The sequence below is a fragment of the Eubalaena glacialis genome, chromosome 19, assembly GCF_028564815.1.
Source record: "Eubalaena glacialis isolate mEubGla1 chromosome 19, mEubGla1.1.hap2.+ XY, whole genome shotgun sequence".
NCBI classification, from domain to species: domain Eukaryota; kingdom Metazoa; phylum Chordata; class Mammalia; order Artiodactyla; family Balaenidae; genus Eubalaena; species Eubalaena glacialis.
The window spans coordinates 29,404,153-29,427,167 of NC_083734.1; the positions used below are offsets into that span (position 1 = coordinate 29,404,153).

At 40.6% G+C, this 23,015-nt stretch overlaps 1 protein-coding gene across 3 annotated transcripts; it reads left to right on the forward strand.

The window, feature by feature from the left end:
• The first annotated feature begins 1,148 nt into the window (after positions 1-1,148).
• On the forward strand, positions 1,149-6,789 carry TMEM100 (transmembrane protein 100). 3 transcript variants are annotated; one of them, XM_061175587.1, is made up of 4 exons: positions 1,205-1,219; positions 1,513-1,593; positions 3,950-4,092; positions 5,574-6,789. In XM_061175587.1, exon 4 carries the CDS (start codon positions 5,638-5,640, stop codon positions 6,040-6,042), a length of 405 nt encoding a protein of 134 aa, XP_061031570.1. In that variant the 5' UTR covers positions 1,205-1,219; positions 1,513-1,593; positions 3,950-4,092; positions 5,574-5,637; the 3' UTR covers positions 6,043-6,789. The 3 variants fall into 3 exon arrangements, with proteins under 3 accessions (XP_061031571.1, XP_061031570.1, XP_061031569.1); XM_061175588.1 differs by lacking the exon at positions 1,513-1,593 and having other exon boundaries at positions 1,149-1,219; XM_061175586.1 differs by lacking the exons at positions 1,205-1,219; positions 1,513-1,593 and having other exon boundaries at positions 3,778-4,092.
• The last annotated feature ends 16,226 nt before the right edge of the window (positions 6,790-23,015 follow it).

The window sequence follows — 23,015 nt, forward strand, 5'->3', positions numbered from 1 at the left end:
ACACCCTTAAAAGAAGCATTGGAAAGAAGAAAAATTGGCCAGCTTCCCAAATCTCACTGAATCCAATTGGACTGGGTGATGACGGAGATCAAAGGCATGTGGCGACTGGACAGAGAACTGGGAGGAACTGGCATCTTCAGGCCTGCTGAAAATTAGCCAACTCAACCACACCAAGCAAAAGCAAACTGAAAGTAAATATGGGAGAGTAATTGAATGCACATGGGGGTGCTCTTCACAAAATGAAAAGTTTGTGTGTTCCCACAGGAGAAATTTCCAGGTCTTCAACAGCATCGACCCAATGGCAAGAACAAAATAGTACCCTTTCTAATTGAGAAACTGAACCCTTTTGGCTTCTACTGAAGGGAAACAGGCAAAATCTCCTCTTGGTCATGGTACTCACGATCTTTCTTGTCTTCCTCCACTTCTATATCTCCCTTCCCTAAATGACTTTGTTTCTGGCTTGTTTCTAAGTAAAACGAGATTTTTTTTTTAATTTGGGGGAATTTTCTCCAGAACAACAAGTGTTCCTAATTCTGCTTTTTATGATGCCTTTGGTGGAAGTTTAGCTCAGTTGCTCAGAGATGTGATTTTCCTGTGTACCACCATTTCCATGGTGCCTTGCCCCCCTCTGATGAACAGCACTGATAAGACCTCTCTTCTGGCTTTAGGGAGAGGGTCCACACAAGGAACCAAATGTCATTTCACCATCAGTGGATCTCTTCTTCCTTTACTCCTCTTATTACTTGCTTGTTATGGTGAAAAAATTAATTTGCCTTTTCACTCTCCACTGCACATACTCTCCCAACCCCACACCCTCCTAGAAGTATAGAACAAGGATTACAAATTCTTTTCTGCAGGTTCACAGTATTACAGAGGGATAGTATCAGAATGGGGGCTTTGGATAGGGAAAACCTTGAAAACGGAAGCCCGAATGAGGATACAAAGAAAGAAAAACAAAGGAGGACACTCTTTCCAAACTTGGGTCCCTTTAAAAAAAATACATGGATTCCATTTTCATAGAAGGAAATATGGAAGAAAATACAACAGCACTTAAGGAATTTCCTCTCATCAATTTTTCTCTGGTCCCTTAATTGTGTTTAAGCCTTGGTGAGTACTTTGTTTACAGTCCCTAGCATAGTGATTTGCATCACCGTCTCTGGCTAGCTGTTGGCCTGGCCGGGAGCTGGCAGCTGTGTCAGTTCAATTCTGGCTGGGAAAGGTAAGGATCTTTGCTTTGGTTTTTGAAACTGGGAAAGAAATGTGGAATGTCTTTGGAGGGGTGGGGTGGGGTAGGAGGATGTAGATTTAATTCATGAATTAGAAGCTTTCTGAAAAGTTCTCCAAGCTTAAAGGAATCTCCTGGAGCCTTCTGTTTAAAAACAACCAGAAAGATTTCGTCTCCCTTCTGAAAGAAGTCTTGCAGAAAGAAGGCTGGTTGCTTTGTGAATGAGATTTTGCATTTGGGGGCAGGTGTCTCTTAAGGCACTCTCAGGAATGTTTAATATCTTATAGGCGCAGAGAGGAGGGAGGAAAAATCATTCAAAGACATCAGGCATTGATCACTAGGAATTCTTTGAATTTTAATTTGAAGAGGTAAGAATCATTTAAAACTGCAGGTGTTCCTGGGTATAATGATAGGTATCTATTCTTCAGATATAATTTCTGCTTTATCCCAAAGCTTTCTACTTCTCTGTATTTATCAGTACAAACCATCAGTTGTCTACTAGCAATCTGAAGATGTGCATCTGTGTATCTGGGCAGATGCACATACTTTGAAGAAGAATTAGGGTGAATGTAACATCTGAAGCCTGAAAAGGCTGAGGAAAGCTTGGGTATTAGGAGCAATAACGACAGACCAACCCTGCTCCCAGCGCACAGATGCATTCATTGTCCCTCATTATAAGTTCAGCCAAGAGGTCACCATCAAAAAAAGGTGCCTCTGGCTTCTCTCTGGAAGAAATTCAAATCATGTACCTTTGACTTTGACAATGGGGGAACATGGTCAACAGGAAAGGGTGATGATATTCAAAGCTTCAGTGGGGTTATTGGATTATGTTGGGGAGAAAGCAGCCCCTGCTAGAAAGTAAAGAGGAATTGCCCCCGAAGGCCACAGTTCACAGTGGGAAGACTGCTGCTCTCATAAGGAGCTTCTCACGAACCTCCAATTATGTGGTCCGTGGCTCCCAATATCCCTGTCCTCCCAGGGCATTGCTGGCAAGTGCTGAAATGCCGTGGTTCTAAGTACCCCTTCTCAAACACCAAGTGACAGCACTCCTCCTGGAGGATGAATGTGTCCCTTTACATCCCACATTTTTAAAGTCTGAGGATGGTCGTGGCCGAGGCCCTCCAGATACTCATCATCCTCAGCAGGCTGGGCTCCCCCGACTCAGCCAGGCCTCAGGAACTTTTCAACTTTATTTCTTTTTAATGAAGAAGCCCTTTGTCTGATTTCCATTCTAGAAAAAAGGACTTCTGGTCCCTCTCCCTTTATGACAAAATCACCAAGGTATTATTTCTAGACAAGGATGGAAAGAGTGGGCTCTCGTAGAACAGAGATGAGATGCCTGAGAATGGCCATGCCCTCCACCAGAAGTTAGAGAAATCTAACAACTCGAGAGAAAGAAGGAAAACAACCCTCTTTCAAGATTTAATTTATATTTGTTGTATTAGTTGTACCAATTAAAAAGATATTATTAAAACTTGTATAGATTAAAAATAGAGGATGGATAACTTTTAGCTACAGTAGTATAGGGATGAGCTTATAATAGTCACCCAGTATTATCTCACTTTTCCCTCCAGAAGACAATCTGGGGCTTTAAAATTTTAAATAGCTTATCTGTAAGATATTCTAAAGCTCTAAGTCCATTTGCAGACAGGGGGTGGGAAACAGACCTTTATTGTTTGAGAGTGTGACATGTCAAGCCATATAGGTTTGAATATTTCAAATACCTTGCTCCTTTAAGTGGGTCAAGGATCTGCAGATTGACATCAGCCAGGAGCTTGCTACAGACCTATTAAATCAGAATCTACATTTAACAGCTCCTTACATAATTTGTGTGCTCCTTAAAGCCTAGAGTTCAAACCAAGGGTTTCTCTCTGTGTGAACTTTGTCAGATTACTTAACCTCTCTGAGCCTCATTTATAAACTATCTATAAACTCATTTGTAAACTAGTGAGAATTAATGTTAATGCATGCACCTTGCAGGTGCTGTATAATAACAGTGATGGTAATGATGATTTCAGCATTGCCGAAGTTACTCACTTCCTAGCACAAGTAGTAATCATGTTTAAATCAAAATGACTGTTTTTCCCCCTTAGTCACAAACATTTGTATCTCCCACCCTTGTTCCTAAATGAATTAATATCAAATAAGGGGGGGTGGGTTAAGCTTCAGATGGCCAGCACACATATATGAAGAAAGAATACTCGGGAAACCTGGGAACATAGATTTTTGCTGGCTTAGAGGCTGGATTCAGCTGCTCGATGACTTCACAGCTGTTCCTCCCGCCCTAAAAGTGTCTATCCCTTCGGCTCTGTCCCCTCAGCTGGGTCTGCAACGCTGACTCTGGGATTTTCTTGTGAAAATGCCTGCTGGGCGGGAGGAAGATCTGGAGGTTGGCTGGGGAAAAAATGAGTAATGCAAAGCAGTGCACTCGGTAAATGCTGCAAGAGAAATAAAAGTAAAGGCTGCCTCCTGTCTCTAGGGACTCTAGAATGATTCTGACTTATCATGTCACTGAGCAGAGCTGGGGGAAGCCAAAACTCGGAATCTGCTGGCAAGGAAAAGAATGAAGAAAAAAAAATGGCAGGGAGGGGCAATCCGGCGGGGGAGGAAATAAAAAGAGAGAGAGGGAAAGACAAGCGTCATTTAGGAAGAGGTAGAGTAAAAGAAAGAGCTCCAGGATCTAAAACCTACCATATAGTATTTTATATCTTTTCTTTTCCCCAGAGGAGATCCCTATCCTGTCACTTTATTGACAGACGTGCTGTTACAGGCTGTCTTCCCAGAGGTCGCAGAAGAAGCTCAGACGCTGCTGTTCCTTCCCTCCCAAGTCCAGTGGTTTCCCTGGTAATGGATTGCTTCTCTCTGAGGTACGGGTCCGTGTAAGTTTTTGGGGGACGGAGCTTCATTTTCAGGTTAGCTGAAGTCTCAGCTTTGGGGTGAAGATTTTTTTTCTTTCAGACAGAACCTCAAATATCCTTTTACTGGCCTAGCCAGTATTTAAGGTATCATTGAACAGCAGTGATTAAAAATCCCATGCAAATAAGCAGCTCTAACTTTTAGTTCATTGCACAAGGAGTGATATTTTTGACCTCCCAGAGCAAGGAAGAAACTGTGAGGTTTGATTTGGTGTTGAATTAGTTTTCAGTGGGTGCTTAATATGATCAAAGTATTCATCTCACTGAACTCATCTCCAGTATCTTCCTTTAAATGCTTTCAGTAACTATAACTGCTCAGCCCTTCAGCTGCTGGATCACTTCTCGATGGTAAAGGAGAATGACTTACCATGTCTGAGCAAGAGAGGAGTGTTCACTGATTTCTCATAGATGGCGTTTCAACCAAAGGCTTTTGATCGAGAGGCTCAGATTTCACCCTGAAATGTTCAGATTCAAAATATTTAGAAAGATACAGCGCAGCGCAGCAAGTTTTTGTACACAGCAGCGTGGGGTAAAAATGAACTTGTAAATCTTTATGCTTTCTAGTCTGCTTATTTTTTTTAAACATGTGGTACATATAATATCAAAATTCCTTGTTGAGTTTAATGGAAAATTTGTGAATTGACAGCTAATTATCGTAATAATTGATCTTCTCTTTAACATAAAAAAGCACAAAATTTTGTCCAAAAAATTGTTGAATTATTTTTCTTATTTTTCCCTTTTCAAACGGATCAGAGGATATTGCCGCATTTTAGATCACAAATCCTAGCCTTACTGTCCCTGAATTTTTGCCGAACTGCACCCCCATCATGGACCCAGGGTGCATGTTTCGCTGTATTTAATAGTTACAACAATAAAGACTTGGTAACTGTCAGTTGATGTAGAAGAACATCATTTGTACGCTGATTGCTGGTCTTGACGTTGCTTTGGTGCACAGCGAATGGGCAATAGTTTGGAAAGAGTGCATGTTATGCCCGGAAAAGCCAGCAGAGTCTAGGTTGCTGTGAGCGTGAAAGGGACTGTGTGAAGTGTTGTTTATAACGTGTTCTCCTCTTGAATGAGGCTGTTTTGGGATTAAGATTGAGGCTTCTCTGTGTGTTTAGAGGAAAGAAAAGCAATAGACAAAGCAGAAAAGCTTGTAAAACATTTGCAGACCGCCAGAGTGTATTAAGCACTGTAAAGTGCTTCCTGCTTTTTATATCTTCCCTTTCTTTATGGTTCTCTGCTTTATCTTGCTTTCTTCTCAATGCAAAGAGAATGCAAACAATTAGGAAAAAAATATATTAAAGCTGATTTTCACATGCATCCATGCCTCCTAGAAAAGAACACAGTGGTCTTTCCCCCAGCTCTTTATTCCTACTTGTGGGGCTTACTCTGATGCATTTAACTGGCATCTCCTGTCTTCTCCTCCACAGCTTCCACCCTGGTGAGACCGCCCAGGTCTAGTCTGTGAACTCAGCTAGGAGACATACTGTAAAAATGACCGAAGAGCCCATAAAGGAGATCCTGGGAACCCCAAAGTCTCCCAAGCCAGTGGCAATGGAGAAGAGCTCCAATGGTGAAGTCATGGTCACCATGGTCCCCCTGGTCAATGAGATTCAGCTGACAGCCGCCACGGGGGGCACTGAGCTCTCCTGTTACCGCTGCATCATCCCCTTCGCCGTGGTGGTCCTCATCGCCGGGATAGCGGTCACTGCCGTGGCTTACAGCTTCAATTCCCATGGCTCCATCATCTCCATCTTAGGTCTGGTCCTTCTGTCATTGGGACTTTTTTTGTTAGCCTCCAGCGCCCTGTGCTGGAAGGTGAGACAGAGGAGCAAGAAAGCCAAGAGGCGGGAGAGTCAGACGACTCTCGTGGCAAATCAGAGAAGCTTGTTTGCTTAGGACTGAATGAGACCAAACGGGATGTGTGGTCTGAAGGACCTGCTCTCACTTCGTCAGCCAATGCACCCAGGACTGGTGTGGGAGAGGATGGACTTGGCATTGCCGCAGACCAGAGGCATGGGGGTGGCCTGAGGGTGGAGGATGGATGGGGTTCTCGTCTGTGAGCAATGACTTGTGTCTTCGATGACAAACTTAACTCTAAGGGCTATTTCTCAGACTGAAAAATCAGTTTTTCCTCTACATTAAACATTTTAGGGGTCATGGGAGGTGTGCGGCATTAGACAACATTTGGTTCACCTTGGAAAGTAGGCAAGAGAAGATGAGTTCTGGCACACCAGCAACCTGCCTCCAAAAGAGATAACCCACGCTATTAGGATGTTATATCATAAAAATGTTCTGCTGAGAGTCTAAACTGCCTTGAACTTTGCATACTCCTGTGAAATTCTGTGATCATTTTTTTTGCAAAAAGTTGATTCTCTAGCATCTGTTTTATTTTTCACTTTCAGTAACTCATCACTGGTGGTACTTTTCTTGAAGAATAAACTAATATTTTTTATGTTTTAACATTGGACAGTTTTTAGATGATCGTAATGCTGTGTCAGAAGTTTAAAAAAAAAAAGGTAAAATGTGTAGCTACTCGATGACATGCGGGGATAAATTAATATTAAAATAATCCAATATAGCACTTTTGATGATTTTTATATTAAAGTTTAATGTACATTTTATTCAAAATAATAAATACTCATTGCTGCTGAAACTTCTTAAATGGTTATTTCCATTGTAGTTACTGTTACTGCAGTTCCAGATTGCCCATCTTTCCTTGCCTCATTGGCAACATCTCAATTGTATTTCTCTCAAATGGGCATGTTGCTTCTTCCTAACTTAACTAAAAGATTTTTATTTTTTATCACATCATTTTTTTTCACGACTTCTGAAGAATAATATGAATTATGTTTATTCTAAAAGATTTATATGCCATTATAATTAGGAAATCAATGCCTTGGGTCAGGAATTTTATAATGTGTTGTTAGATGTGTGTTACATATTTATCAGATCAGTTGTTAAATATCTGCTTAACATATTTTTGAGCACCAGCTATATACCAGGCATTGTGTAGATTCTCAGGCTGCTTAACTGAGTTGGCAATAATACAATGCAAATAACGTTACTGCTCGAATTCTGTGAATATTGAGCAGCTAGGACTCTATGCCATAACTCTAGCCAGAAAAATCCCCGGTTCATGTCGTTTAAACCATATTAAACTAGAGTGGAAAGGTAGGCACAAAGCCTTTCCTAAACCTTGGAAAAACAAAGCAAAACAAAGCAAGCCTAGCATAGCACTTTCTATAAAAGGCATTCTATCAAGGACTTTAATTAAATGTGGCAGGAACCCTCTGGCACTGACTGCTCCCTGGTGCTCAGGTGGTTTTGTTAAGGGGAGACACCTTGATGACCTAGTTTCTCCTGGCTTTGAAGGTCAGATGGTGAAAGTCTGGAGTTGAATACAATTATCTTGAACACATGCAGTTGAACACTCCTCTGGACCAAATGCAAGTGTATGGCATTGTGTTTATGACAGCAGGAGGGATACTGTGTTTTGACATGCTTTTTTTTTTTTTTTTTTTGCTCAAAGATATCCAAAAGCTCCCCACTGCTTGACGAAGAAATTTCTCAGGTGAGTATTCAAGGTCCTGCTCTGTATGATCCAAACAAATATATCCAGCTTTCATTCTTACTCCAACCCCAAAACTTATGAGGTAGCCAGACCAGACGATTCCCCATTCCTGGATCAGGCTTCAATTTTCCTGCCTCCATGTACGTTCAAACTTCTGTTTTCCCTCCTGCATAATGCCATCCTTTCCCTCTCCAACTCAGACATATCCATATCCTGCTTCTCAGTAGAGTCCCAGCTTAAGTGCAACCTCTTCCCAGAGGTTCCCATTTATCTGAAAGGAATTGCTCCTTCAAGAGTCTCTACCTATTTATTCTCTGATGGCAACTTTCATTTTCTACCACGTGAGTACCATAAATGTTTTATCTTCTTCCAAAACTCCTTAGAAGTGCATAACGTGTCATATATTTTTAAACCCCTAATAAAATGTCCTGCACAGATTAGGTACTCAATAAGTGTTTGCTAAATGAACGAAAGAATAAAAATCAGAAAGTGTTGAGTGTTTGATCCAGAATTACAGTTTGTTTTAATCTCGTAAAAGAAAATTCTTTAGTTCTCACCTCTCCCAATAGGTCATCCTACTCCACCCTGCCTCTACTGGAAGCACCAGGTCCAGGTGAGTATTTACTACCTTTGTATAATATTTCTCTAGCCACGCCTGCCGTTCCAACTGCTTGAAAAGTAAACTTGTGAATTATTTCAGGCCACCAGGGGGCCTCATGCTGCTACCTGAGAGTCCCAAAAGAAACCCCATAGAATGACTTAAATTGTAAAGACTGAAATAGGATCATACCGGAATATCTCTCCTATATGTGAGGAGTTGGAGAAGATCCTCCACTGAGCCCACCCCTACCCTCCTCCCTAAGCCACTTTGCAATGGCTAATTCTGGGTTCTTCTAGTAAATACAGGAAGGTTTTGCCCTGTTGAGGGAGCCTCCAGTCACATTAAAAATGTATACACACCTGCAAAGCTGTAAGGCACAGAGATAGTCCTATGTACTGTGGCTCCCAACTCCCACAAGGAGAATAAACCCAGACTTGAATCATGATATCACAATTATCTCATAACATATGTCTTTAATGGTCAAGGTTTGTCTTTACAGATGGTTTGATGATCTAGTGATAAGCAGGTGTTAAATGCATGCATAAGCATGATGCAGGCATATATGTATTGAAAAGATAACCTGGCCCTACCCTGGAGGATCAGAAACCAGCTATCACCTGGAAGGATTTTCCCTAAACCTCATACATCCTAGAATGCACAGGAACAACTTTTAACCCCGTCCTGGGCAGCAAGTCTCTGCCCAGGTGAGAAACACAGCCATCTAGGGAACTCTGCTCTCCCCACCTCACTATCTTGGTTGATCTAGGAAAACTTGCCTAGAGAAGATGGCAAGGTCAGATGGATCACGCAGGTGGCTGAGGCCAGATAAGCCCAGGAGAGCCAGATCACAAATCCTCAGACCTACCTCTGTTCCACCACCACCACTAGACAGACAGACAGACAGAGACAGAGACAGAGATCCTGGTTTGTACCGTGTTACGGTTTTGAACTTGGAATATCTGGTTATGAATCCCAGCTCTCCTGTTAAACTAGTCAGGTGATCTTGAGAAGCTAAGCCTCATCTTTAAAATAAGCTTAGTTTTAAAGAAATGATTTAAATTTTGTCATCAATAAAGTACTACACTCTTGCAAAATTGTTATTTTTCTGTCTAATGTTGACCTCAGCTTCTTTCTCTATTTATTGTCCCAACATGCCATCAAGCATCGAGCAACCCCCTCTTTTGGTTAAATGGCTTTAATCAGTCACTTGTTTAACCTTGGCATTATCCACGAAGGCTCTCTAGACCAAAATAATCTGGGGAAAACACCTGTTCCAAATATGAATAATAACTTACATTTTCTTAATATTGTTATAATTTTTGGTGCTTTCACATGCATTGGAGTCATTGTAAAGGTATATTTAATACAGAAATTCAATTATGTGTCTTTAATAAAAAAGAGATCAGGAGAGTGAGAAATCCCCCCCCCACCTCCCCTCCTCCCATCCCCATTCCAGCCAATCTCATCCGAGGCTGCCCCACAGAAAGGAAGACCAGAGCAGGAATCTAAAGAGAAGCAAAAAAAGTAAATTCCTTGTTCCTGGTTTTTGAGCCTCAAGGGCATCTTACTGATTTAAGGCTTATCTAAGTAATTTTCAAAGGTAATTTGTTTACACTCGATTTTTTACATTACTCTTTGACCCTGTACATGATGGGGCTCAAATGTATCTGATATTACTCAATATTCTCCACCACACTTTGAGGCTATAAGTGCATGTCCACCCTGCTCTCACGTAAGCAAACTATAGTTCTGAGAGGGTAAGTGGTTTATCCAGTCAAGGTTTCACAGCTGGTGAGGCCTTGAGTCAGACCAATTTGCTGACCAGAGATTATAGTTATTGCAGGTTTATGCTTAGCTGTGACAGATATCATTTCCAGAATGACAGGAAAAGGAGACCAAAAAAGGTGTTCTGATACCTATTTTCAGAAAACTCTTTTTAAAGTATAATATACATAGAGAAAAACGTACAGCTGAATGAATTTCACACACACACACACACACAAACCTGTGGAACCAGATTAAAGAAACAAATATTGCTGGCCCCTCAAAAGCCCCCCTTGAATCCTCTTCCAGTCATTATCTCTCCAGGAGGATATCCTCACTCTAACACATGAGTAGTCTTGCCTGGTTTTTAACCTTATATAAATGGAATTGTGGGGTGTGTACTCTTTGTGCCTGGCTTCTGTGCAATATTATGTTTATGAGGTACATCCATATTGTTGCATGTCATTATAAAGCATTTATTCTCATCGCTGTGTAGAATTCCACTGTATGAATACACCATCATTTATTTATCCTTTCTACTTTTGATAGGCATTTGGATAGTTTCTAGTTTCTAACTATTAAAAATAGTACTTGTGGTAGCCAGGTTCCCAGAGGCCCCCAAAGATGCCTGCCTCCTGATATTCACATACCTCCTACATTGTCTCAGGTTGGTTTGTGTGACCGATGGCAGAAGTGATGGTATGTCACTTCTAAGACTGGGCTATAAAGACACTGAGCCTTTCACCTTGGTCCTCTCTCTCCCTCCTTTCTTTGGGGGAAGCCATCTGCCATGTAGTGGGGACACTCAGGCCACCATAGAGAGGCCCATGTGGGGAGGCACAGAGACCTCCAGCCAATGGCTAGAGAAGAGCTGAGACCTGCCAGCACTACCTGAATGAACTTGGAGGTGGATCTGTGTCCCCAGAAGACAGCTTGACCAAAACCTCACGAGAGACCCTCAACCAGTGCTGCAGTACGTGATTATATGACTTTAGTGGAATCTTGGCACTCGTGTCTCATGGGCCCTTTCCTCCACTAAGAAAAAAAAAAAAAAGAGACGATTTTCATTTATTGCAAGAAGGAATTTGTACTGACAAGCACAGTGAGCTCCAGGCACTGCACGTACTGTGCCTAATGGGTGAATTGGCCCTTCATCCAGCTAAGCCGCAAACTCCTGACCCACAGAAACTGAGATAATAAATGTTTGTTGTTATAAGTTGCTAAGTTTTGGAGTAATTTGTTATTCAGCAAGGGATAACTAATATTGTGCTATTATGAAATTTCTTCTACATGATTTTTAGTTTACATACATACGCAACTCCTAGGTTGAGAAAGACCTAGGAGTGGAATCCCTGAATTAAATAAAGGATGGGTAATGTGTTCAGCTTTACTGCCAGTTTTCAAAAATATTTGAATCAATTTATTCTCCTATCAGCACTGTAAGAGAGTTCTGGATGCATAACATCTCCATCAATTCTTTCATTTTCCATATTTTCCATTTTAGTCATTCCAGTGGTTATAACATTCACTTTTAAGTATACATTTCAGAGAGGCGATGCCCCACCAGAACTTGGGACATGATAGGGCAGAGCAGGCTAGAAAATGGGAGAAGAGATTAGAGTGGAAATATAAGATTTAGATTTGGGCTTTGAAAAAGCAAAGCAGCAAGAAATAAATTCTTAGGGAAGTGCTCTGAGACCAGGAGCTCCCAGACTAGAGACTGGGAGTTTAACTCATAATGTGAACAACAACATTTACCAAGCACTTACTGTACTCTAAACATTACTGTCTGAGCTTTGTTTGAATGGATGCTCTCACTTGATGAAGTAGATCCTAATATTATCTGTATTTTACAGATGAGGAAACTGAGAGACAGATTAAGCCAAGTAATTGAGATCCCACGGCTAGTAGAGTAGGATCTACTACTTAACCGCAATGCCTGTACTCCCAGGTACATGGTAACCTTTCAATACCTGATTCCTGAACAAACATCCCAGCAGAAGCTGAGCAACACAGGGTCAAGAGTCTAAGCTAACGCTAAAGACCAAGTCAACAGTTTTGAGAAGCTAGGACTGAAAATGCAGACGACCTCTGAACCATCTGCCACCAGAAGCCTGGTCTTCTTCTAATTTGCAGCATTTTCCAAATATCTACACACTCTTATTAGTGAACCTGGTACCATCTCAGGAACCCAGCTTCATCTGCCACCAAAGCTGGTGCTTTCATTCCCAGCCTCCTTGAGTTTCCTGTATGGAAAACTCAAGACTCAGAATAACAGCCAGCCTCAGCCTGAAACTGGAGGCAGGGTACAACAGTGCATAGCAGAAAAACGTACACTTTAGGGGGAACCAAAGAAGGCTTCCTTAAGGCAGTGACTTGACGAGAGTAAGACTATTAGAAGAGTTAGCCAGGTGCAGGGAGTAAGAAGGAGCAATAAAGGATACTCCCAGAGGGAACACCATGAGTGAATGCTGAACAGTCATGGATAGAGCCGGCCTTCAGTCTCTCTGCCTCACTGGATCATCGAAAGGCAAAAATGAAAGAACTTGTTACGGGGATTTATCAATTGCAAAATTCTGTCCAAAGAGGCTCAATAACTCCAATATCCCCAGGGCTCAAACTTATCACCAGAGAATCAAACATTCAGGTTCTAAAGGAGCAGAAACACTTTACTTCAATCTATGAGTTCTATGGGGATCATGAATAAAAAATATTATCATAACTAAAATCTTCTTCCTTCTCATGATATCAATACCTATCTTCCCTGAAGACAGTGTAACACTGTGGTTAAAGCCATGAACTCTAGAGACGAAGCACCTGGTCTTGAAATTTGGCTTTCTCACTGTGTATCTCTACACAAGTCAACTTCTCCATACCTCAGTTTCCTCATCAACAAAATGGGAATAATAATGGTATACCTCATAGGGTTGTAGTATTAATTGAGTTAATTGATATAAAGCACTTTATGTCAAAGACTGGTACTCAACATATTAGGTAGTACTTTTATCTATCTTAAAATTAATTTTAAAGCTTAGCTGATGTGTGATTTGAGTGAGTTTTTATGACATTTAAAACTACAGAAGCTGCAAGAAAGTCAGTTTAAATGGGACATTAGTAGAAAAACAGCAGTTTACCCCAGGAGTGAAACTGCAAACACTGAGAGAAAACAAGTTGACACAGGAATTTGTATTAGGCCATATCTGTCAGGAACACACCCCCTCCAAATCCATGTGCATATCAATGTTTTGTTTTCTTAATCAGAAGTTCCTTATGTTCAGCATATCCTTATCCAAATTTATATATATATCTCAGAAAAACCTTAAAGCTATCATGCTATCTGATAGAGGGCTGGTTAGCATTTACATGGTGCTTAGATGTAGACATAGCATTTTCACTTGCATCACCTCGCTAACTCCTTCCAGAAGCTGTATGAAATATTATTCTCATTTTTAGATGAGGAAATGGGGGCTTGGAGAGGTGAAATGGTTTGCTTGTGATCCAACAGGTCATACCTGACAGAAATAAAACTCACAAACAGATCCAGGTCTTTGTCGTTCAATTCCATCTTGTCCCTGGGCCCTGAGGTTCCTATAGGATGCCCACCCTTAGGGGTCTATGCCCCTTGGCCATGCAGCTAAGGATGTTTCAAAAGTCTTAAAATGGGTTATGCCTACCGCTGTGCTTTACTGTTCTTTCTGACCGGACACAGACATTTTTAAAAAGTTAAGGTGGTAAGCTGAGATTTGTATCAACATCTAAAATAAGTGTATACACACCATTGTAAAGCTATTATACTCCAATAAAGATGTAAAAAAAAATAAATAAAATAAGTGTATAGTTTTAAGTCATATAGAAAATATAACATGATTATGCAACACACAAATTTTACTAACCAGATCTTATTGCTTTTGAGGATTTTGTTTTGTTTTGTTTTGTTTTTAAATAATAGAAGCTTATGTCTCAACCAAGAGATCATTTTGATCAGTGGTTCCTAAATGCCTGTCCATGCACTAACTGCATCAGATCCACCTGGCAGCTCTACAAAGACCAGGATTCACAGGTGCTGACCCCAGAGATTCTGGTTCAGTAGATTCAAAGTGAGACCCAGAATTTGTATTTAAAAACAAACTGTCCCAGGAAATGTAAATTAATAACCACAATATGATACCATTTTATTTCTCAATAGATTTATAATAAAGTAGAGGATTAATAAATACAAGTATTGGTAAGGGTGAAGAATCAGGTAATATGGCCATATTTTATTAAAACTTAAATGTGTATGCTCTTTATCCCACTTTTGGAAATGTATGATAGTTATAGATGTAATAGAACTACATGAGTATTTACTTCTGCATTGCTAGCTTGTGCACACACATGCACCAAAACAACCTTTGCATGAACTATGGTGCCTCTATATTATGTATACCATGTAGCTAATAAAATGAATAAGGCAGACTGGTATGTACAAATGTTAATTTGGTAGGATGTCTATAACATACTATGTGAAGAAGCAAGTTTTCAGCTAATATTTATCATCCAATACCATTCTTATAAAATAAACTGGAAGTGTATTTGAGCACATTTAAACAAAGAAAAATTATAGAAGAACACATGGTGTGTCATTAAGTGTGGGTATACCACTGGGGTGTTACTTCAGGGAAAAAGAAGAAATTTTTCTTCAGACTCCTCTATATTGTTTGAATTATTACAATGAGCAATAATTAAAAGGATATAGAACGAGGGGGAAAATAAAGTGGTACTTGGAGAAATACCACAAATACAAATAAAGCACTTATTGAGTCTGGTATGCAACAATGTTAGGGAATTGCTGACTCACACCAGCTCCCTTTCAAGATGAGGTTCCTCTCTGATTACTCATTCACTCGTTCACTCATTTGCTTAATATTTCTGAGCACTCACATCGAGGTATTGGAAATTTAAGAAGTGAAAAGAAATGTCTTGTGATTGAATTAAGTCTGGCTCAGGTATTCAGGTATAATCTTACACAAAGAGTAAAAGCCTATAGGGTCAACTTCCCATTCTATGTGTCAACCTCATATATTTGGATTCCAGTACCTCTGGTATCACGATAGAATGGGAACACAATGTCTGTGGTAATCTGGAATGAATACATATAAGAATCTTGAGTGTAAAAGTAACGGGGGTACAACATAGACTATTGGTTTCCCCTTCCTTTCTAAGTTAATCACAGATGTTTGTAGGACATAGCCTTATGTGTGTTTGGTCTCATTGCATTACTTGTGGTACAATGTTGGTAAATTAATGAATCAGTAACAATTCAGAATATTCACTCAGGAGGCAACGATATCCTAAAAAATACTCTTTACCTAGGAAACTTGAATAGTAGTAGAGATAACCCAGGCAGGGCTGCTGAGAAAGCCCTTTGTGCTGTTTTAATGGGGACCATCCAGCATTGAGTCACAGTGGATCTGACACTCAGAGCTCTCGGGTTCTCAAGCATTTTCATCAGGAAGTGTAGGCCACGTCCAAAAAAAATAGACTTACACTTTTGCTCCATCTCAGCCTCCTATCAAGAAAAGCAAACACAGATGATTTTCCATTTCAAGTTCAAATACAGAATGGATGGCTTTTTGTTTTGCTTGACTGGGGTAGTTAATGAGAGTTCAGAGACTGGCAGCTTGCCAGACATAAATCAGTCGTGATCACATTGTCGTATGAACCCAGAAAAAGAAATAGAAAAGAGGGAAGGGGTAGAGCCAGAAAAACTGTACGTTTGGGAAAGGCTTGACTGTGATCACTGGTATTTCAAGGTCCGGCACACATTGCTTTTCTACAGAGAATGGCTAGTCCAGAGAGAAAAGGGACATTTGGAGGCAAGATATGTGTTGCTTCACTCTTCTGCAACTAGACTCTATAATAAAGTGTTTGCATCAGAGGAAGGCTGACAACACATTTTAGCGCTTTCACAGTTCTAACTTAATCATGGCAGGAAGGTTTCCTGCTACTGAGAGAACAAGTTGCGTCACTAGGAACATCTGACTCCAGGATCCAGTATCAATCACTCTGCCTAAGGTCATTAAAAAATACTAGGGTGTCACCTTACAACATAAAGGCTTTGCCCAAGTGACAATTAAGAGGTAACACATAGCATGATAAATAATTGAACAGGTGGATTAGAGAAATGTCTTTCCTGTGCAAAATGAGACGGGTGATTGTTAGTCATAAATCCAGCCTTTTTGGCCGTATTCCTCCACAACCCGGGTTTCTAACCAGTCAGACTGCTCTATTTTTTTCAGTTTGCCTTTTTTGGTGGTTCAAGGAGTCTCTGGCCTCATGGAATCAGACAAGCTGTAAAGAAAGGCAGCACCTCAGGAGAAGTTCCCGAGAGCAGCTTTCAAGGGACGCCTGCCGGTGACAGGTTGCAGGGATTTGCCCACTGGGTGGAATAATATTTGGATGTGGTTTGTGCAGGACGAAGTCTGCTGTGGATCAAGTGGATTTGAGAAATGCCCTGTTTGACTCGCTGGTGCCAAAACACCTGTGAAGTACAACCTGAACGTCACCTTTCATACAGGGTCTCACATTTGAGTTTCCAGCTTGCTTTCACCCCAGACCAATAACAGAGTTTAATTCTCCCAAAAGGGGACACAGGGTGCTGATTTACCGTGCCTTTCACAGCAGTCCAAACAGGTTTGCTTATTCATATCCTGGAAATATTTAACACCAGAAAATTCCTGAATCCTTGACTTGGTAACTGCCCATCAATAGATGTTTTTCCAATAGAGGAAAAAGAAGAGAGAGAGAGAAGGAATGAGGAAAGAGAAAAAGAACACGGTGACTTTTACAAACAAGCCACCATCCTAGTTTCTATTTGCAGCCCAGCGGCAGTATTTGCAGTTCTCAGTTAAAATACAACCCTTGAACTTGGAACTGCCGCTGCCACGGCATATTTTTAAATGGTTACGAAAGGGGTCTGAGCACTCAGACTGGCAACCCGCAAAGTTCCTGGGCCACACGGTGGATAGTATTTGAGATTCACCAAGCAGACAGACCCCTGTTTCACCAGCTAGGTCAGGTAAAGAAGACAAGTTGGGACAAAAAGAAAAGCAGACGTAGCAGATTCCCCATCTTCTAAAATAGAAACGTTAACCACGCTAGAACTGTGCAGAGGCAGAATGTGAAGACAAAATAGATTTCTTTAAAGAAAAAAAAGTTACGAGGGAAATTTCAAACATATACTAAAACAAGAGAAAAATGGCATAATGAACCCCCAGGTACCCATCACCCAGCTTCCACAATCATCAACTCACGGTCTGTTTTGGTTCATTTGTACTCTCCCCCAACTCCCATTTACCACCAGATTATTTTGGAGTAAATCCCAGACAACATGCAATAGATGATTTAAAAGGCAAACTTTTATAAGGTTTATGACTTGGTTAGTTAGTGAAGTTAAATGCTGTAGAAGACCAATTAGGATAATTCATTTTGAATAGATATTCTAAGAAAAGTTTAGACAAACTTTAGTTTATGTTATGTAAAACTTCACATTAGGGGTGCTGTAAATTCACATTAGTTATGTAAAACTTCTCTTAGGGGTGCTGTCTGATGGCAGGTGAACAGCAGACCTATATGGTCTTGCAGGAGGTGTAGCTTAGGAGAAATAAGGGTGGAGTGTAATTGAGAAGGGTGCTGACCCCAGGAAAGGGTGCAAAATGCAGTTTGAGATTACAGGGGGCATGGAGGGGCACGGAGATCAGAGAGTCTTTGCCGGTAACTACGTGGTCTGTAGCCAAAGCTGTTCTTTGATCTTCATCCTTCAGACCTTATTATTAATCTCCCCAGAGGGCAGCCCTCTCCCTCCTCACACACCCAATCCAATCCGGAATCACAAAAGGGCAAGGAAGGTTGGGGGTGAGCATCTGAACATATTAACTTCCCTGGGCTGCTCTGTAGCTCTGCCTTCTAGCCTCTACTTCCTCATCTGTGTAAAGCAGAGAAGTGCGAGCAAGACACTCAAAACACAATGGAAGTCCATTTGCAGTGTGTGTAGTATATGCAAGTACAAATTTAGCAAAGATAAAATTACAATGTTGCTTAAGAAGTTTTTGTTGTAATTGTGTATGGATTAATCAATACCAGGGTTAATCCTTTGCAACATCTCACCTCCCCCATACATTTAATTGTATCTGGATAAATGAAAACTAATTTATTTGTATACATATTTCTAAGTTATATATAACTAAGTTATATATATTTTCACAGTTGCATACATTCAATTCAATGGATTTTTAAGCTCCTGCTATATAAAAAGCACTGTTGTAAATGCTGGGGGCAATAAAAAGTTGAATAATAAATGATCATTGGGCTCAAGGAGGTAGCAATGTAACAGGATTCTTTTTTTTTTTATTATTTTTAAATTTATTTATTTATGGCTGTGTTGGGTCTTCATTTCTGTGCGAGGGCTTTCTCTAGTTGTGGCAAGTGGGGGCCACTCTTCATCGCGGTGCGTGGGCCTCTCACTGTCGTGGCCTCTCTTGTTGCGGAGCACAGGCTCCAGATGCGCAGGCTCAGTAGTTGTGGCTCATGGGCCTAGTTGCTCCGCGGCATGTGGGATCCTCCCAGACCAGGGCTCAAACCCGTGTCTCCTGCATTAGCAGGCAGATTCTCAACCACTGCGCCACCAGGGAAGCCCTGTAACAGGATTCTTAAGGCAAGTATCTACGTGGCCATAATGCTACAATAAGAAAAATACAAGAAAAGGAAACAAATGTGAGTGACAAAAAATGTTATCAGCAGAAGGTGATGAAGATGCAAGGAAAGGACCTGTCACTAATTGATGGAAATGGAGAAATGAATCCTAAAAGGTGTCTTGGAAGAAGTGTCGTTGACATGGGCCTTGAAGCTGGGGCAGGAGTTCAGTTAGTGAAATTGGAGTTGAGGGGAAGAAAGCATTTCAGGAAGAAAGAAATGTGAAAAAAAAGGGAAATATAGTACAAGTGGAACGTATTCAGGGAAATGCACACAGGCCACATTGGCAGGAGTAGAACAGGATATAAAAGGCAAGTTGATTGCATCAAGGCAGGTAGCAGAGAACTTCAGAGGGAGTTAAATGCACAAAGCCTGAAGCAAGATTACTTGATCCTAGCTCCGACCCTGAGCTGAGTGATCTTGGATAAATCACTGAGACCTTAACCTTCAAGGTCTTTGTCTATAAAATCAGGATATGAACAGTGCCCATCTCTGGCTATTGTTGTTTCATTACCTTATCTGTGCAGCATGATGAGGTTTCCTGGCTGGTACAGGAGAGGCAAGGCCACTGCAGTTCACAGTTGTGTTGGGGATCCTTCCACCTACCACCCCAGACATGAGCTGATCCAGACAGGTTTGAAGCCTGGAACCGCTCTAGAGAAGGAGGAGATTCTTCTGGAAGATGGCTTTTTAGTTGCTGGCAGGACAGCACAGCTTTGCCTGGATGGAAAGCATGTTCACAATCCCAGGGAGACCCAGCCAGCAGCAGTGCTTGTGTTGACTTTGCTGGGCGGGCCACCTGCAGGTTACTGGCTGGAGAGGGACCCATGTTCTGAGAGCAATGTCGGGATCGTCCCCTTTTCAGTTATTTTGCCTTATGACACAATCAGCTCCGTCTTCAGTACACTCCCAGCCCCAGAACCTGGAGTGCTTTCCAGTTGAAAAAGTCTCAAATGTGGAAAGAAAAAGGGGGGTTGGGGGGTGGAGAGTGTGTGAGAGGTAATGGGAGCTGACAGCACGGGGATGGATGGGTCTCCTCTCTGCTCTGTCCCCTTTCCAGGGTTATAAGATCCTTTCCTCCTGGAAGGGGTGGAGTGGGAGCTGATGCCAATTTAGTGGTCTCAACTGGATGTCTCTCCCTTCCTGGAAGGCCTGGTGACATCTCTCCTACCATTGTGATTATCAAGAAAGCATTCACAAGGATGATTATCTAATCAGGGAATTAGCCTTGGTTCATGCGGCAAGCATGAGGAGACTCAAAAAATCTAACAGAAAAAAAGGTCCGTATCAGGAAATAGCACCAGTAGTCATACCCTGACTGATTATTACACACACACACTATTAAGATTTGGGGCAATTATTTGTAAACAATCATCCAATACAATTGGCAGATATTTATCTTGAGCACCTACTCCACTTTAAGCTGCCAATTTCTCCTGCTTGATTTCTTCCCTTCCAGTCACTGTACTAATTTCTCGGTTATGGTCTAGGGGCCATTTGATTCCAAATTCCCTGTGGTGCTTGTTAAAAGTTTAGATTTCTGAGTACCACCTTAGATCTATGGCATCAGAATCTACAGGGAGTGAAACCAAGGAATCTGAATTCAAAATATTTTTATTAAGAAAATTTCAAACATATTCAAAAAGTAAAGAGAAAGATGTAATGAAACACCTGCCATGGATTTGTCACCAGCTTTAATTATTATTAACTCCTGGCCAACATTATTTGATGAATATCCTCTCCCCAAATTATTCTGAAGCAAGTCCCAGATATCATATCATTTCATCTGAAAATATTTCTATCTCTAAATAATAAAGACTTTTTAAAACTCTAAACACAAATATTATTTCTTTAAAAATTAAGAATATTTTTTATACCAAACATCTAGTCAGTATTCAAATTTCCCATGTTGCCTCACAATTTTCTGAATCAAAATCTGAGTAACTTTCCTGCATTTCTATTGGCTAATACATCACTTAGCTCTTTTTTTCTTTACCACTCTTTTCCCCCTCTGCTTCTTATTTGTTGAAGAAATTGGGTTGTTTGTCCTGTAGAGTTTCCCAGAGTCTGTATTTTGTTAGTTATATCTTTGTGCTATCATTTAATATGTTCTTTGACCCCTGTATTGTCTTTAATTGATATAATAATGTTATATAATAATTAAATTTACAATTTATTATGTACTTTACTTATAATTATATAATAATTAATAATAATCTCCTTATTACCATTGAAATGTAAAATCTTGATCAGATTGGGATGTGATGTTTTTGTCGAGAATACTTCCTAGGTGGTGTGAAGTATCCAATACCTCCATCTGGGGGCACTGCATGTCTGGTTGTGTTTTTATAATATTAGTAGCTATTGATGAACATTGCTCAGTTCCATTAACTCATTAGGGACTCCAGTTCTTTATTTTTAAAGCAATCCAAGTAAATTTTACACACCTTTAAACTCAAGGGTTTTGCTTTAGTCCTTTTTCCATTCTGCTTGCACAATTACCTTACCTTACCTTATTTGCCCTCTAATAAACTCTTCTAATAACAGATTGAGGTCAGCAAGACAACGCTTTGTCATGTGGGAAGACCACATTAGTGTTGTATTTATCATTACTTTTTAAACTTAAATATGAAATTAATATGATCAATACTTCATATATGAATCCATGAAAATACTGAATAAGATTTGTAATTAGGTGCACATATATTTGGGGAGTAACTCAAAAAAATTTGATGGTATGCATGATCAAGAAGGTTGGGACACTGTAGCCTAAAGAATGGAGCTCGCATCATTGAGCTTGTCAGATAGGTACCATTCCCCCAGCTTTATTTCCCACCACTGTCCGTTCCCTCACATCCTGTGTCGTAGAGACACTGGACTTCAGCCGCTGCTCAGTATTTCGTGTTCTTTCACACCTCATCGTCAATGCATGTGCTTGCTCTGTGCCTGTATTGCCCTTCTTCCAGTTCAACACCTGACAAGTCCCTCTCTATTGAAGCTTAGCACAAGTAAGAACTTTTCCCTTCAAGCCCTAATGAACATAGTGCATATCTTCATTCTGGCTTTTATCTTTTGGCAATGTAATTGTTCTTTACATGTTTGTCTTTCACTAAGGATGACATCAACATGAGCAGAGGGGCTGTGTCTTTTGGCTCTATATATTTTGTCTCTGTGTATTCTTCTCTGTATTCCTAGCCCAGGATCTGGCATGTAGGGTATATACTTAGAACATGTTAAGGATGATGAAGAAAGGTAAGATTTGAGCTTGATATGGAAAAGCAGAGAGAAGTAAGGCACAGCAAAGAGATAATTGTGAAAACAACAAGGTACATTAGGGGATAGATAAGTTAGGATTCTTGAGGTTTAAAGCAAGAGAAACTAGCTCTGTCTGTAAGAAGGACAATGGAAATGTATTGGAATAACATCAGTGGCTTACAGAATCATCAGAAAGCTGGAGGACCAGGCTTAGAAAAAGGTAGGAAGCAAACATACTTCCCCAAAGCCTAGAAGCAAGCAGCGCAATAGTCTTTCAGCCAGAAGAATCTAGCCAGGATGCTGCTACAACTGCCATAGGACTCAGCCAATGCCACCACCACCACTGTAAGTGAATTCCAACTGCTTATCTATCTTTGCACCACTCACTTAATAGTCATTCTCTTGGATGGGAGCATCTGATTGGCTAAGGCTAAGTCCGTGCTCATACAGTGGGAGCAAGGAGGGAAGAGATGGTTCATTTGACCCTGTCTCCCACCAGGAATAACATAATGGGAGGATTCTCCCCCAGATAAGAAGGTAAGGTGGTTGAATTGTGGGATAGCCAAAAATAAAAGTACACTTTACTTTAAAAATAAGTAAATTACATTGACATTAAGGCAAAGAATTCATCTAGGGGAATGGTGAGAGATAAGTCTAGAAAGATAGGTAGGAAACAAGGAGTATAGTTCCTCACTAAATATCTAGGCAAAATAATTTAGTATTTATGCTGTAGACAATGGAAGAGCTCTTGAGGTTTATCTCTAGAGGAGTAATATTATGAAAGGACTTATTTGGATGATTAAGGTGATCCCTTTTGGAATGCTGGATTAGACAGGAAGACACTGAAGGAAGGGAGATCAGTTAATGAGTATTTGCAATAGTTGAGGTTCCAGAGATTAGTCATTAATCCACAGTCTAGAAAAGTTGAGTTGGAGCCTCAAATATCAA

Bases quoted from the DNA above. Each gene is read 5' to 3' on its own strand.
- TMEM100 (XM_061175588.1), top strand. From the start codon at position 5,638: ATGACCGAAGAGCCCATAAAGGAGATCCTGGGAACCCCAAAGTCTCCC.